The sequence below is a fragment of the Bos mutus genome, chromosome 8 (assembly GCF_027580195.1).
Source record: "Bos mutus isolate GX-2022 chromosome 8, NWIPB_WYAK_1.1, whole genome shotgun sequence".
Classification (NCBI taxonomy): Eukaryota; Metazoa; Chordata; class Mammalia; order Artiodactyla; family Bovidae; genus Bos; species Bos mutus.
This window is the reverse complement of record NC_091624.1, coordinates 110,819,266-110,833,139: the sequence shown is the minus strand read 5'-3', so window position 1 is coordinate 110,833,139 and position 13,874 is coordinate 110,819,266. Positions and strand designations below refer to the sequence as shown.

The window sequence follows — 13,874 nt, the reverse complement described above, 5'->3', positions numbered from 1 at the left end:
CTGTCGCCCCATTCTCATTCTGCCCTGAATCTTTCCCAGCATCAGGGTCTTTTCAAATGAGTCGGCTCTTCACATCAGGTGGCCAAAGTATTGGAGCTTCATGGACGGATGACACTGGAGAGTTCTGACAAAATGCGGTCCCCTGGAGGAGGGAATGGCAAACCACTGCAGGATTCTTGCTGCAAGAACCCCATGAACATGAAGAGTATGAAAAATCAGCCATGTTCCAATTTAAAAACAAAGGACACTTATAAGGGAAACCTGTGCTTGCTTCCCAGGGAACCAGGGAGGAAGGATACACAGACCCAGCCACAGCCACTCAGGACGCGATGGTAACTAGGGCCAGCGCTGGGGGGCAGCTGTGGGGGCTTTGTCGGGCAGCCTGGGGCTGCGGTGCTACCTGGCGGCCCCGCGGCATTTCAGGTGCTGTGGGAGGCCTGCCAGCAGAGGACAGGGGAGCACAAGACGCTTCTGCAATTGATGCTGTGTAACAAGAGCTACCAGCAGCTGTGCCTGGGTAATGTCCTCCTTCTTTATAGCTCCTCTCCGATTATGCAGTAAGAAGCAAGTAGGTAATTGGGGGGAAGGGGGTGTTACAAGTAGAGGAAAGCCAGTTCTCTCAAGGCATCTATTTTAGATTATGTTTGTACAGACATGCCTCATCCATTAACACTGCTAAGGAAGGAAGTTTCTGTAGAATTTTATTTTTCCAGTAACTGAATTATAGCAGTTCCTGGGGTTGCAAAGAGTCAGACACAACTTGGCGACTGAACAACAACAACCTTTCAATACTAAACCTTTAAAAGCCATCTCTGGTTTTGGTGAAGAACTTACATGTATCAGCCATGTTCCGTTCAGTGCATCACGTGTTGTCTTAAACAGAATATGCTGAACATAGGTTAATAAGTCTGGAAGGAACCAAGGTCATTGTTACTGAAGCTGTGATTCACACAAAGCTGCCGTATTGGTTTTAAAGGTGCTTTCTTTGGCTTTCCCCAAACTGCTGGATACTTTTCTATTTCTCTTGTTTTTTAATTGTTTTTTGTTTTTTTTTTTTTGGCTGCACCACGTGGCATGAGGGATCTTACTTCCCTGACCAGGGATCAAACCTGCATCCCATGGAGTGGAAGCTGGAGTCCTAGCCACTGGACCACCAGGGAAGTCCCTGTTTCTCTTATTTTTTTACAATATTTTTTGTCTACTATCCATAACACACAGAAGTCTATAATAATTTAAAAGGTGTCCCACTCCAACCCAAAACTTATTTGCACATACCTACACTTTATTTGCCTTCCTATGTATAAGCAGTCAAATCAATACCTACATTTAAAACTTACAGTATTCATAATAATCTCATTTGAATCAATTTGTTAAAGTTTTCCAGGAATTTCAAAATATTTCTGGGCAAGACATAGTAGATGCCATTAATGAATGTTACGATGGATACTTTCGAGAGCTGCTAGTAGCAACTGGTGAGTAATAATTTACTTGATATATCAAGTGTCAATTAGCTCTGACTGAGATAAAGATGTGTTCAATTGAATTAAAGTGACTGAGTTAGTTTCCCTTGATTTTAATTATTTAGACAAGACATTTCTCTACATTCTCTGTAGACAAAAAATACATCAGCTCCTAATACAATGGCAAGCTGATGTTTTTCATGAACCTATACTCTTCCTAAGAGCTGTCAGTGTTCATGGTAGGAAGCCTTGACTTCTCAGGTCATTGGGATCTCACATCTTTAAATTCATTGCATACATGCTAATTTCCTTCCCTTGTAAAGAGGTTATGGTTTTACCACTATTTGAAATGTTGACATTGTAATATAGTGTACAATGAGGGATCCCACAGAGAACTCACAAAATATCAGTTTTCCAGGATTATAAGTGGAAAAAAAAAAGTATTCTCATCGTTTCCCAAATTTTGAAAAAAAAAAAATGTATTGTTACTCTCAAACTTTCTTCTTTTCTCTCTGTTTTTTCCTAGTTCTCTGTATTCGAGACAAACCAGCCTATTTTGCTTACAGATTGTATAGTGCAATCCATGTAAGTATGACCCACATATTTTTAATGTTTCTCCAGAAGTCATGTATACTTTCTCAAAGGACTAGTTTTACTTCAATCATTTAAGTATTTATTCCCATTTTTCAATTTGTATGCAAATATATTACCTTCAAAGTAGATATGCTCACGTGAAAAGATATATTACACACCAAAATGAGACCCATCAAGTGAAAATAATGCTCTGCTTTCTATATCAAATGGAGGGGCCTAAGAAGTATTTCTTAGCGCCTTTCCCCCCAGGAGGTGTGCTTCAGCATTTTTTTAGCATCTGAAGAAACTGAAAAGCCAAATGCTGTCACAGCTTCCAAAGAAACCTCCCCCCGCCCCGCCCCACCCCAGCCACCACCCCCCACCCCCACCCCACCACCTCATACTCTGGCAATTACACAGCATATGGAGTCAAGCAGAAAATGTCAAAGCACTACAAATTTTTCAACATAGTGGTTTTTTAAAACCACTTAAAAGGCAACAGCCAGACAATAAACTCTAAAGCTGTATTTGTAATTAAGTACAAATGTTTTTACTTTCAGGTGATAGTCAATTGCACATCCTTTGGTGCATTCATGTTCAAAGAAACAAAGGCTCACAGGCCTGAGACAATGCACATTGCATCCACAACATGCATGAGACACTGAGAAACTGATAAGGTCTGATGCAGATCATTATACACATCACAGCCCTGAAAACTCAGTGAAAATCATTTTAAAAAATTCAGTCAGTTCAGTTCAGTTCAGTTCAGTCACTCAGTCGTGTCCAACTCTTTGTGACCCCATGAATCACAGCACGCCAGGCCTCCCTGTCCATCACCAACTCCCAGAGTTCACTCAGACTTGTAATTTTAATAGAGTGTTTTATCCTCCAAGTGATTTTTAGAGACCAGCTTCTTAGAGGTAGCCAGAAAGTGTGGATAACATGCTAATCATCAAGAATAATTTATTTACTTATACTTACGTACAGTAATTTTTATTAAGTACAAGAACCTCTGTATCCTCGGAACATAGGAGGAAGATTGACGCTCACAGTCCCCTGCTTCTTTGTTATTCTATTTCCAAGAAGAAAACCTGATTGGATTAAATATCTGTCTAAAAGTGTCATGGGCAAGGCTATTGAGTGACTTGAGAAAGGAATGGCTGTCTGCTGTCACCCTGTTTGTTTAACCTATATGCTGAGTACATCATGAGAAATGCCAGGCTGGATGAGTTAAAAGCTGGAATCAAGACAGGCGGGAGAAACATCAACAGCCTCAGATAGGCAGATGATACCACTATGATAGGAGAAAGTGAAGCAGAGCTAAACAGCCTCTTGATGAAGGTGAAGGAAGAGAGTGAAAGAGCCAGCTTAAGATGAAGTATTAAAAAAAAACCCTAGATCATGGCATCCGGCCCCATTACTGCATGGGAAAAGGTGGAAGTAGTGACAGATTTCCTCTTCTTGGGCTCTAAAATCACTGCGGATGGTGACTGCAGCCATGAAATCAGATGATTGCTTCTTGGCAGGAAAGCTATGACAAACCTAGAAAAGCAGAGATATTACTTTGCCAACGAAGGTCCACATAGTCAAGGCTACAGTCTTCCCAGTGGTCACATATGGTTGTGAGAGCTGAATCATAAGGCAGAACGCCAAAGAATTGATGCCTTCAAACTGAGGTGCTAGAGAAGAGTCGTGAAAGTCCCTTGGACAGCAAGGAGATCAAACCAGTCAATCTTAAGAGAAATCAACCCTAATACTCTTTGGAAGGACTGATGGTGAAGCTCCAGTATTTTGGTAATCTGATGCAAACCAGATGACTGACTCATTGGAAAAGACCCTGATGCTGGGAAAGATTGAAGGCAGAAGAAGAGGGCGTCAGAGGATGAGATGGCTGGATGGCATCACTGACTCAATGGACATGAACTTGGGCAAGTTCCAGGAGATAATGAGGGACAGGGAGGTCTGGCATGCTACAGTCCATGGGATCGCAAAGAGTCAGAAACAAATGGGCAACTGAACAATGGGTGACTGGATTTACTCTGTGACTCAGCAGTAAAGAATCCGCCTGCCATGCTGGAGCCAAAGGAGATGCAGATTCAATCCCTGGGTCGGGAAGATCCCCTGGAGGAGGGCAGGGCAATCCACTCCAGTATTCTTGCTGGGAAAATCCCAGGGACAGAGAAGCCTGATGGGCTCCAGTCCATAGACTTGCCAGGAGTCAGATACGACTAAAGGGCTTAGCATGTACATTGGATAACTTCAACTCATCTTTCTCCAACAAGAGTAAAGCTTTGCTGGTGAATGACCTTGGGAAAATAATCACATTACTGATTCCAATTATGCCCCAAGTGAGAGCCCCCTAATAATAAAAACTACTTTGCTGAGGTGTGTCAGTGCAAAAAGGAAGGTGTGTGTACTCAGTGTCGCGGGTTATGGAGGAGAGTCCTGTGTTCCAGCAGTCAGAGATCTCATACACAGGACCACATCAAGTCAGGGCCCTCCAGTGTCAAGTTCAGGGGAAAGCTGTTTTCACCAGCCCTCACCAAGGAAAGCATCTCTGATTTTCTCCAATACACTCTAATTACACAACTTAAATACAGAAACTTGGTTAATCATTCATTTTCATCACTTCAGCTTATGGCAGTTTGCTAGTAGTGCATGTGCATGCATGCCTGCTCAGTTGCGTCCGACTTTTTCAACCCCATGGACTGCAGCCCCCCAGGCTCCTCTGTCCATGGGATTGTCCAAGCAAGACTACTAGAGTGGGTTACCATGCCCTCCTCCAGGGGATTTTCCTAACCCAGCGATCAAACCCATGGTTCCTGAATTGGCAGACAGATTACTGAAAAAAATAAAAGTTGCTCAGTCATGTCCAACTCTTTGTGACCCCATGGACTATACAGTTCATGGAATTCTCCAGGCCAGAATACTGAAGTGGGTAGCTGCTCCCTTCTCCAGGTGATCTTCCCAACCAAGGGATCAAACCCAGGTCTACTGCATTGCAGGTGGCTTCGTTACCAGCTGAGCCATCAGGGAAACCCAAGAATACTGGAGCCTATACATAAAACTGGATCTTCCCTGTAGCTCAGCGTAAAGGATCTGCCTGCAATGCAGGAGACCTGGGTTCGACCCCTGGGTCGGAAAGATCCTCTGGAGAAGGGAATGGCGATCCACTCCAGTATCTTGCCTGGAGAATCCCATGGAAAGAGGAGCCTGGTGGGCCACAGTCCATGGGGTCACAAAGAGTCGGACACGACTGAGTGACTAACACTACTGCTACTATACATAAAACATTCATACCTCAAAAATTAGCTGATCCTTCCTGGCCACTAGGTGTCACCATCACTGCATTTGAACAGGCAATTTGAACTTGCTTTGTGCAGAGGTATTCTTTCTGAAGCTAATACACAGAAATTAATTTTTGTGCATTTTTCAATACTGGAGGTTAAATCAGCAAGTATTTCGAATACCTTGAATTCTTATGTGCACAGTTTACTACAATAAGCAGATGTTAAAATAAAAACCTAATTGTTTTTCTTTCTGACTTACTTCAGAAAGAAAAACACCGATACAGTATACTAACGCATATATATGGAATTTAAAAAGATGGTAATGATGATCCTATACACGAGACAGCAAAAGAGACACGGATGTAAAGAACAATCTTTTGGACTCTGTGGGAGAAGGCAAGGGTGGGATGATTTGAGAGAATAGCATTGAAACATGTATATTATCATATGTGAAACAGATCACCAGTCCAGGTTCGATGCATGAGGCAGGGTGCTCAGGGCTGGTGCACTGGGATGACTCTGAGAGATGGGATGGGGAGGGAGGTAGAAGGGGGTTCAGGATGGGGAACACATGTACACCCATGGCTGATTCATGTCAATGTATGGCAAAACCAATACAATATTGTAAAGTAATTAGCCTCCAATGGTTCATCAACCAGAGCTGGGACCACCTCCCAACCCAGGAAGAATGTTTACATAGAGAGAGCAAATGATCACATCTGCATCCTAAAATGCAGCACCTGGGAGATGATGAGGAGGCTGGCCAGGTTTAAAGGGAGAATTATAGAGTCACAGATGTAGAAAACAGACTCATGGTTACCAGCGGGTAAGAGGAGAGAGGGATCAATATAGGAATTTGAGATCAACATATACACACTATATAAAATCTGGAGAAGGAAATGGCAACCCACTCTAGTGTTCTTGCCTGGAGAATTCCAGGGACAGGGGAGCCTGGTGGGCTGCTGTCTATGGGGTCGCACAGAGTTGGACACGACTGAAGTGACTTAGCAGCAGCAGCATATATAAAATCGGAGAAGGCAGTGGCACCCCACTCCAGTACTCTTGCCTGGAAAATCCCATGGATGGAGGAGCCTGGTAGGCTGCAGTCCATGGGGTCGCTAAGAGTTGGACACAACTAGGCGACTTCACTTTCACTTTTCACTTTTCACTTTCATGCATTGGAGAAGGAAATGGCAACCCACTCCAGTGTTCTTGCCTGGAGAATCCCAGGGCTGGGGGAGCCTGGTGGCTACAGTCCATGAGGCCACAGAGTCAGATACAGCTGGATGACTTAGGTTTTAGTATAACTGGTTCACTTTGCTGTACACCTGAAAATAACCTTGTAAATCACCTATACTCCAATAAAAATTAATTTTAAAAATAAATAAAAGGGAAGATTATTGTAGAACCTGGTGAAATGAAAAGGGCCAGCCTCAAGGCTGTGACCCTGGAAATAGAGATGACAGGGCATTGGAAAAGCAGAGGAGATGGACCGCTTCACTGTGTGTGCGCCATGGCCGGGGTTGGTCACAGAGCTGAGGCGGAGTCTGAGTCAGTGCTCATGGGTGCCGGCGCCACGGTCTGAGGAATACAGGCCATGGTCACAGAAAAGGGCTGGGTCCATTTCAGACAGACTGTCTTTAAGGTGCTGCTTCCTCATGGTGGTCACCCCCACTTGTCTGTGTCTCTTAGGACTTCGGCTTCCATAATAAAACCGTGATTAGGATTCTAATCGCCAGAAGTGAAATCGACCTGATGACCATAAGGAAGCGATACAAAGAGCGATATGGGAAGTCCCTTTTCCACGACATCAAGGTAAGTCTCCTAATCGTCATCCACCTGCACCCATAGTTCATCCTTTTTGAAACTGAAACCAGAGCCTAACTTTAAATAACTTCATGGTGGAATCTAAAAGTTCAATCAAGGGGTCGTCTACATCAGTGGGTCAGGCACCCTGAGAGCATCAATAGGTAAGAAAACCCCTTCACCTCACTTACTCCTCTTTGATGTGTTTTAAGCAAAAGTCAGTGGTCTGGTTATGAGCGCTATTCATCCCCTGATCACCAGCACCAGAAGACTGCATTCTGCAACAAGAGCACGGTAATTGAAGAGCGCCTTCTGAGATCAACCGCCTGTGTACTGCCAGAGGGGAGGGCAGCCTGTCAGGTCCCCGCACATGCTGGGGCCATAACGTTCTGTGCACCCGCACCCATGAGCCCTGGAGGGTGCTGATGTGATGACTCTGAAGTCTGCAGCCTGGGGTCTTCCCTCTAACACATGTAGACTGTACTCTGGATCCTGATAAAGCCCAGCCAAGAACTGTCAGCATATGGAGGCCCATCTATGTAACTTGGGGACACAGTGGAAAATGAAAATGTTTGACCCATGGTTCAAAAAAGTATAAAGAACTCCAAGATGGCACCCAAGCACAGGGGCCTGTAATGTATCTGAAGGTATATTTTGAGCACAGCTGTGTCCTCTGGGCTTCCCAGGCGGCTCAGTGGGAAAGAATCCACCTGCCAACCAGGAGACCTGGGTTCCATCCCTGAGCTGGGAAGATTCCCCTGGAAAACAGAATGGCAATCCACTCCAGTATTCCTGCCTGGGAAATCCCATGAACAGAGGAGCCTTGCGGGCTACAGTCCATGGGGTTGGAAAGAGTCAGACACGACTGAGCCACTGAACAAGCCCTGTTGTCTTATCCACATTGTTTCTTGAAAATTTCCATTGCATAAAATAGCTTTTTAGTTCACTGAAAGATCCAGGTGAAACTTGACAACCAGAGGACCAAGAGACCATATAACCCAGGAGGCCTCATAGGCCTCAGGAAGTTGAGATGGTTTCAGAGGAAGGATTATTGGAGCACTTAAGACACATCTTCCTCCTTTGTCTCTGATAAGACTCTTCTCGCATCCACCTTCAAAGCCCTAAACCTTTAGTGAAGATGAACATTTCTCACTGAGAAATGCATAACTCATTTTCTCGGTGAATAAACTAGCTCAATACTATACAGCAGTTAACCATGGCCACCTCAAAATCTACTAATATTCACAAATAATTAATGCAACCTTATGCATTTAAAGCAGTGAATTATAAGTAATGGCTGTGTAAGAGAACACGAACATGAGAGTTGCCTTTTAACAAAGATAAGTTTTATAATACTTTTATTACTATCATTTTTGAAAATAATGTAGAAACTATAGAAGATGATAAAAGGATTTAAATTGCCCTAATATGGCACTGGAGAAGACTCTTAAGAGGCCCTTGGACTGCAAGGAAACCAAACCAGTCCATCCTAAAGGAAATCAGTCCTGAATTTTCATTGGAAGGACTGATGTTGAAACTGAAGCTCCAATACTTTGGCCATCTGATGTGAAGAACTGACTCATTGGAAAAAACCCTGATGCTGGGAAAGATTGAAGGGAGGAGGAGAGGACAACAGAGGATGAGATGGTTGGATGGCATCACTGACTCAATGGACATGAGTTTGAACAAACTCTTGAGAGATGGTGAAGGACAGGGAAGCCTGGTGTGCTGCAGTCCATAGGGTTGCAAAGAGTTGGACACGACTGGGTGACTGAGCAACAACAACAAATTATTCACCACAGATAACCAACAGTAAAATTTTGTTGTATGTGTTTTCTTTTTAAAACTATATGTAAACATCAAAGTTTTACTACTTAAAGAAATATTTCTTTAAATCATGGATCCCATTGTATAAGTTGTAAAGAGCATAAATTGCCCTATATTATTATATATTATCTTTTACTTTTTCATTATTGTACACAATATAATGACATATGTTTTGGAGCACAAATCTTGGGCTCATCAACAATTGATCATTATTTCCTTAGGATAGACCTTTTGAAGTAGAATGACTGCATTAATGAGTAAAAATATCTTTAAACCATTTGAGACATATTGTCCAGTGTGCCCTCTAGACTCTACACTAATTTGTAACAACATTAACACCTCTTTATCTAAAGGTGAGGAGAAGAATTAATTCTACTGCTAAGCATTCTTCTTTATAAAAACATATTCAGGCCCACAGGCAACAATGAAGACCAAGCACAGCCAAAAATAAATAAATAAAAACCATTAGGGTTCCATCAGCTTTATATAAACCCCATTCTATTGACTGTGACCATGTCATTACTTTTCAATAACCTCCACCGGGAAGAGTCCCCAGGACATGTTACATCAGGATGGAAACATAAACAATTTTTGAGGTGCTAATGGCCCACGGTGTCTCACTGTATAGTTCAGAGGAATTATGCTTCTTTTTATGACATTGCGTTTCAAATACCTTATATTTGCTCCTTTTCAGAATTTCGCATCAGGGCACTATGAGAAGGCTCTGCTGGCCATCTGTGCGGGTGACGCAGATGACTACTGAGTGAAAAGGAGAATCTGGAGTACGCCGTCATCTTCACAGACATGTCACATATAGGTTGTGATTAATTTGCCTTGTTAGGAGCATTATTATGAAATTATAGAATCATAGTTTCTTTTTTCTCTTTAAAAGTATTTTAAGAATAATTAGTATCAATAGGTTCTTCAAGAAAAACTTATTGATGAAAGTATATGGGATTGGATATGCACATATCTAAATCAGCAATTTGTTAAATTGTGTATACTGGAATAATAAAGGAAATCATTGTATTGAAATATATGTTACTGAATGTGAAGGATCAATTCCTACAAGAAGTGGATTGGCTTATGTCTGTCCCAGCGGGAGACCAGGACAATCGGTGGGTGGCCATCCCCTCCCCCATTCAAGACTCTGGGCAAACTAAAGCTAAGTGAACATTGAAAGCCCTTTTAAATGAAAGCAAAGACATAAGGCTCACTTGATAAAGAATCTGCCTGCAATGCATGAAATGCAACAGATGCAGGTTTAATCCCTGGGTCAGGAAGATCCCCTGGAGAAGGGAATGGCAACCCACTCCAGTATTCTTCTCTGGAGAATCCCATGGAGAGAGGAGCCTGATGGGCTACAGTCCAAGGGGTCACAAAGAGTTGGACACAACTGAAGGGACTAAACCACCACCACAAAGACACAAAACAGCGGAATGCAGCCAGCTCTATGCTTGTCAAGCTGAGATGTGTGAGAGACATAAAAACAGGCATGTGTGTATTTGACAGCCACCCTAGTGACAGCAGCTTATCCCAGGTACTGTTTTCCTTGGCATTGGTGTTGAACCAGCCACTTACCAGCTGCTTCAGAGGAGTCCTTGCTCCTGGTTTCCATTTTCACTGCTCAACAGCAGCATCAAGGTCTCTCTGGAAGCAAGCACATGATTAGTACCATCAGTGAGGCCGATCCCTTTGGTCTCTAAAGATTTGGTAAATTAGGAGAAGCAGAGAAAAGGTACTCACAGAGTCAGATTTGGGGAGAATTGAGCTTGAAGCCACAGTGTAGCAAGAACAGAATCGGGAACAGGGATGGGTGAGCCCACGACAGAGGGCTGCAGTGCCAGGATACACAGTGGCACGGGATGGGGTGGGGGGTGCGGGCGGTGAGCACACAAACGAGACCCTGGAGGCAACGGGTAAGGATGAAGACAGGCAGGCAGAAACCTAAGTGACATTCACAGGAGTGTGTTGTTCCCCGGGGAGCACACTTCGCAAGCTCACAGCCCAGTCCCGGGAGACTGCCCCTCTGGGCTCAGGGATGTAGCGCACATGCTCAGAACTGGGTTCTGCCTTGGGGGAGGGTGCAGGACATGTAGAAACAGTTCATAATTAGACTTCTGAAACTACTTTCAAGACTTCAACTGATTGTCTTGATGCATATGATGCTATATAATTTTAACCTGGGTTTTATTTCCATTAAAAAAAAATCATTAGCATTTCAAGCCAAAGTAGTAATTGTTTGAGACATTTAGCATAGCTGTTATACAGGCCAAAACTCTTATAAGAAAAATATTGTTAGAATTCCCGATGAGAACTTAAAAACTTTCCACCTTATGGGAGAAAATAATAGCAAACAAAACAACTGATAAAGGGTTGATCTCCAAAATATACAAGCAGCTCATACAACTCAATACCAGAAAAACAACAATCCAATCAAAAAATGGGAAATAGACCTAAACAGACATTTCTCCAAAAAAGACATACAGATGACTAACAAACACATGAAAAGATGCTCAACATCACTCATTATTAGAGCAATGCAAATCAAAACCACAATGAGGTATCACCTCACACTGGTCAGAATGGCCATCATCAAAAAGTCTACAAACAATAAATGCTGGAGAGGGTGTGGAGAAAAGGGAACCCTCTTACACTGTTGGTGGGAATGTAAATTGATACGGCCACTATAGAAAACAGTATGGAGATTCCTTTAAAAACTAGGAATAAAACCACCATGTGACCCAGGAATCACACACCTAGGCATATAGCCTGAGGAAACCAAAACTGAAAAAGACACATGTATCCCACTGTTCACTGCAGCACTGTTTACAATAACCAGGACATGGAAGCAACCTAGATGTCCATCAACAGATGAATGGATAAAGAAGTTGTGGCACATATACTCAATAGAATATTACTCAGCCATAAAAAGGAACACATTTGAGTCAGTTGTGATGAGATGGATGAACCTAGAACCTATCATACAGAGTGAAGTAAGTCAGAAATAGCAAGATAAATATCATATTCTAATGCATATATACGGAATCTAGAAAAATGGTAATGAAGAAATTACTTACAGGGCAGCAATGGAGAAACACACATAGAAAATAGACTTATGGACACGGGGAGAGGGGAGGAGAGGGTGAGATGTATGGAAAGAGTAACATAGAAACTTACATTACCATATGTAAAATTGATAGCCAACGGGAATTTGCTGTGTGGCTCAGGAAACTCAAACAGGGGCTCTGTATCAACCTAGAGGGGTGGGATGGGGAGGAAGATGGAAGGGAGGTTCTCAAGGGAGAGTATATATGGCTGATTCATGTTGAGGTTTGACATAAAACAAAAAAATTCTGTAAAGCAATTATCCTTCAATTAAAAAATTAATTAAAAAAACTCCTTGAAAAAAAACTTTTCACCTTCCAATTCCAGTTCAGTCACTCAGTCATGTCTGACTCTTTGTGACCCCATGAACCACAGCACGCCAGGCCTCCCTGTCCATCATCAACTCCCAGAGTCCACCCAAACCCATGTACATCGAGTCAGTGATGCCACCCAGCCATCTCATCCTCTGTCGTCCCCTTCTCCTCCTGCCCCCAACCCCTCCCAGCATCAGGGTTTTTTCCAATGAGTCAGCTCTTCGCATCAGGTGGCCAAAGTATTGGAGCTTCAGCTTCAACATCAGTCCTTCCAATGAACACCCAGGACTGATCTCCTTTAGGATGGACTGGTTGGATCTCCTTGCAATCCAAGGGACTCTCAAGAGTCTCCTCCAACACCAGTTTAAAAGCATCAATTCTTTGGTGCTCAGCTTTCTTTATAGTCCAACTCTCACATCCATACATGACTACTAGAAAACCATAGCCTTGACTAGATGGATCTTTGTTGACAAAATAATGTCCCTGCTTTTTAATATGCTGTCCAGGTTGGTCATAACTTTCCTTCCAAGGAGCAAGTGTCTTTAAATTTCATGGCTGCAATCACCATCTGCAGTGATTTTGGAGCCTCCAAAATAAGGTCAGCCACTGTTTCCATTGTTTCTCCATCTATTTGCCATGAAGTGATGGGACCAGATGCCATGATCTTAGTTTTCTGAATGTTGAGTTTTAAGCCAACTTTTTCACTCTCCTCTTTCACTTTCATCAAGAGGCTCTTTAGTTCCTCTTCACTTTCTGCCATAAGGGTGGTGTCATCTGCATATCTGAGGTTATTGATATTTCTCCCGGCAATCTTGATTCCAGCTTGTGCTTCATCCAGCCCAGCATTTCACATGATGTACTCTGCATATAAGTTAAATAACCAGGGTGACAGTATACAGCCTTGATGTACTCCTTTTCCTATTTGGAACCAGTCTGTTGTTCCATGTCCAGTTCTAACTGTTGCTTCTTGACCTGCATACAGATTTCTCAAGAGGCAGGTCAGGTGGTGGTATTCTCATCTCTTTCAGAATTTTCCACAGTTTATTGTGATCCACATAGCCAAAGGCTTTGGCATAGTCAATAAAGCAGAAATAGATCTTTTTCACCTTAAGACATCTTTATATACATTGTTCAAGGAATTGTGAAACTTATACTTTAGCTAAGTAATATCTTTTGTGTCTTTGGCATAGTGTGGAAAAAAAAAACCTCTGGACTTAGGGAAGCAGATTTTACCGCAGTAAGTGGAGGAGGCGAACACAAAGGGAAGACGCTGACCATGGGTGTGCAGGGTCTCAAAGGTCAGCAGGAAACAGCTTCAATTCACAGGGTCAGTACCCGAGGCTGGAGAGGATCAGTGTGGGAGTGGGGGACGTGGTGTGATGGCACCGTTGACCTCACAGTGACCCTCACAGGGACTGGGTGGGGACAGATCTGGGGTCCCCTCCAGGCAGCTTTTAGGAGGAGCCTGAAGGTGGGTTATATAGTTCAGAGACCTG

The 13,874-nt window shown here is 43.0% G+C and overlaps 1 protein-coding gene across 1 annotated transcript in view; it reads left to right on the top strand.

The window, feature by feature from the left end:
• Nucleotides 1-9,719, top strand: part of ANXA10 (annexin A10) — a 42,670-nt gene extending 32,951 nt beyond the window's left edge. Inside the window, exons 8-13 of the mRNA XM_070374954.1 lie at nt 279-332; nt 424-517; nt 1,377-1,472; nt 1,987-2,045; nt 7,016-7,138; nt 9,651-9,719. Coding sequence (XP_070231055.1) covers nt 279-332; nt 424-517; nt 1,377-1,472; nt 1,987-2,045; nt 7,016-7,138; nt 9,651-9,719 — 495 coding nt within the window. The remainder of the gene's footprint in view (nt 1-278; nt 333-423; nt 518-1,376; nt 1,473-1,986; nt 2,046-7,015; nt 7,139-9,650) is intronic.
• Nucleotides 9,720-13,874: the final 4,155 nt, after the last annotated feature.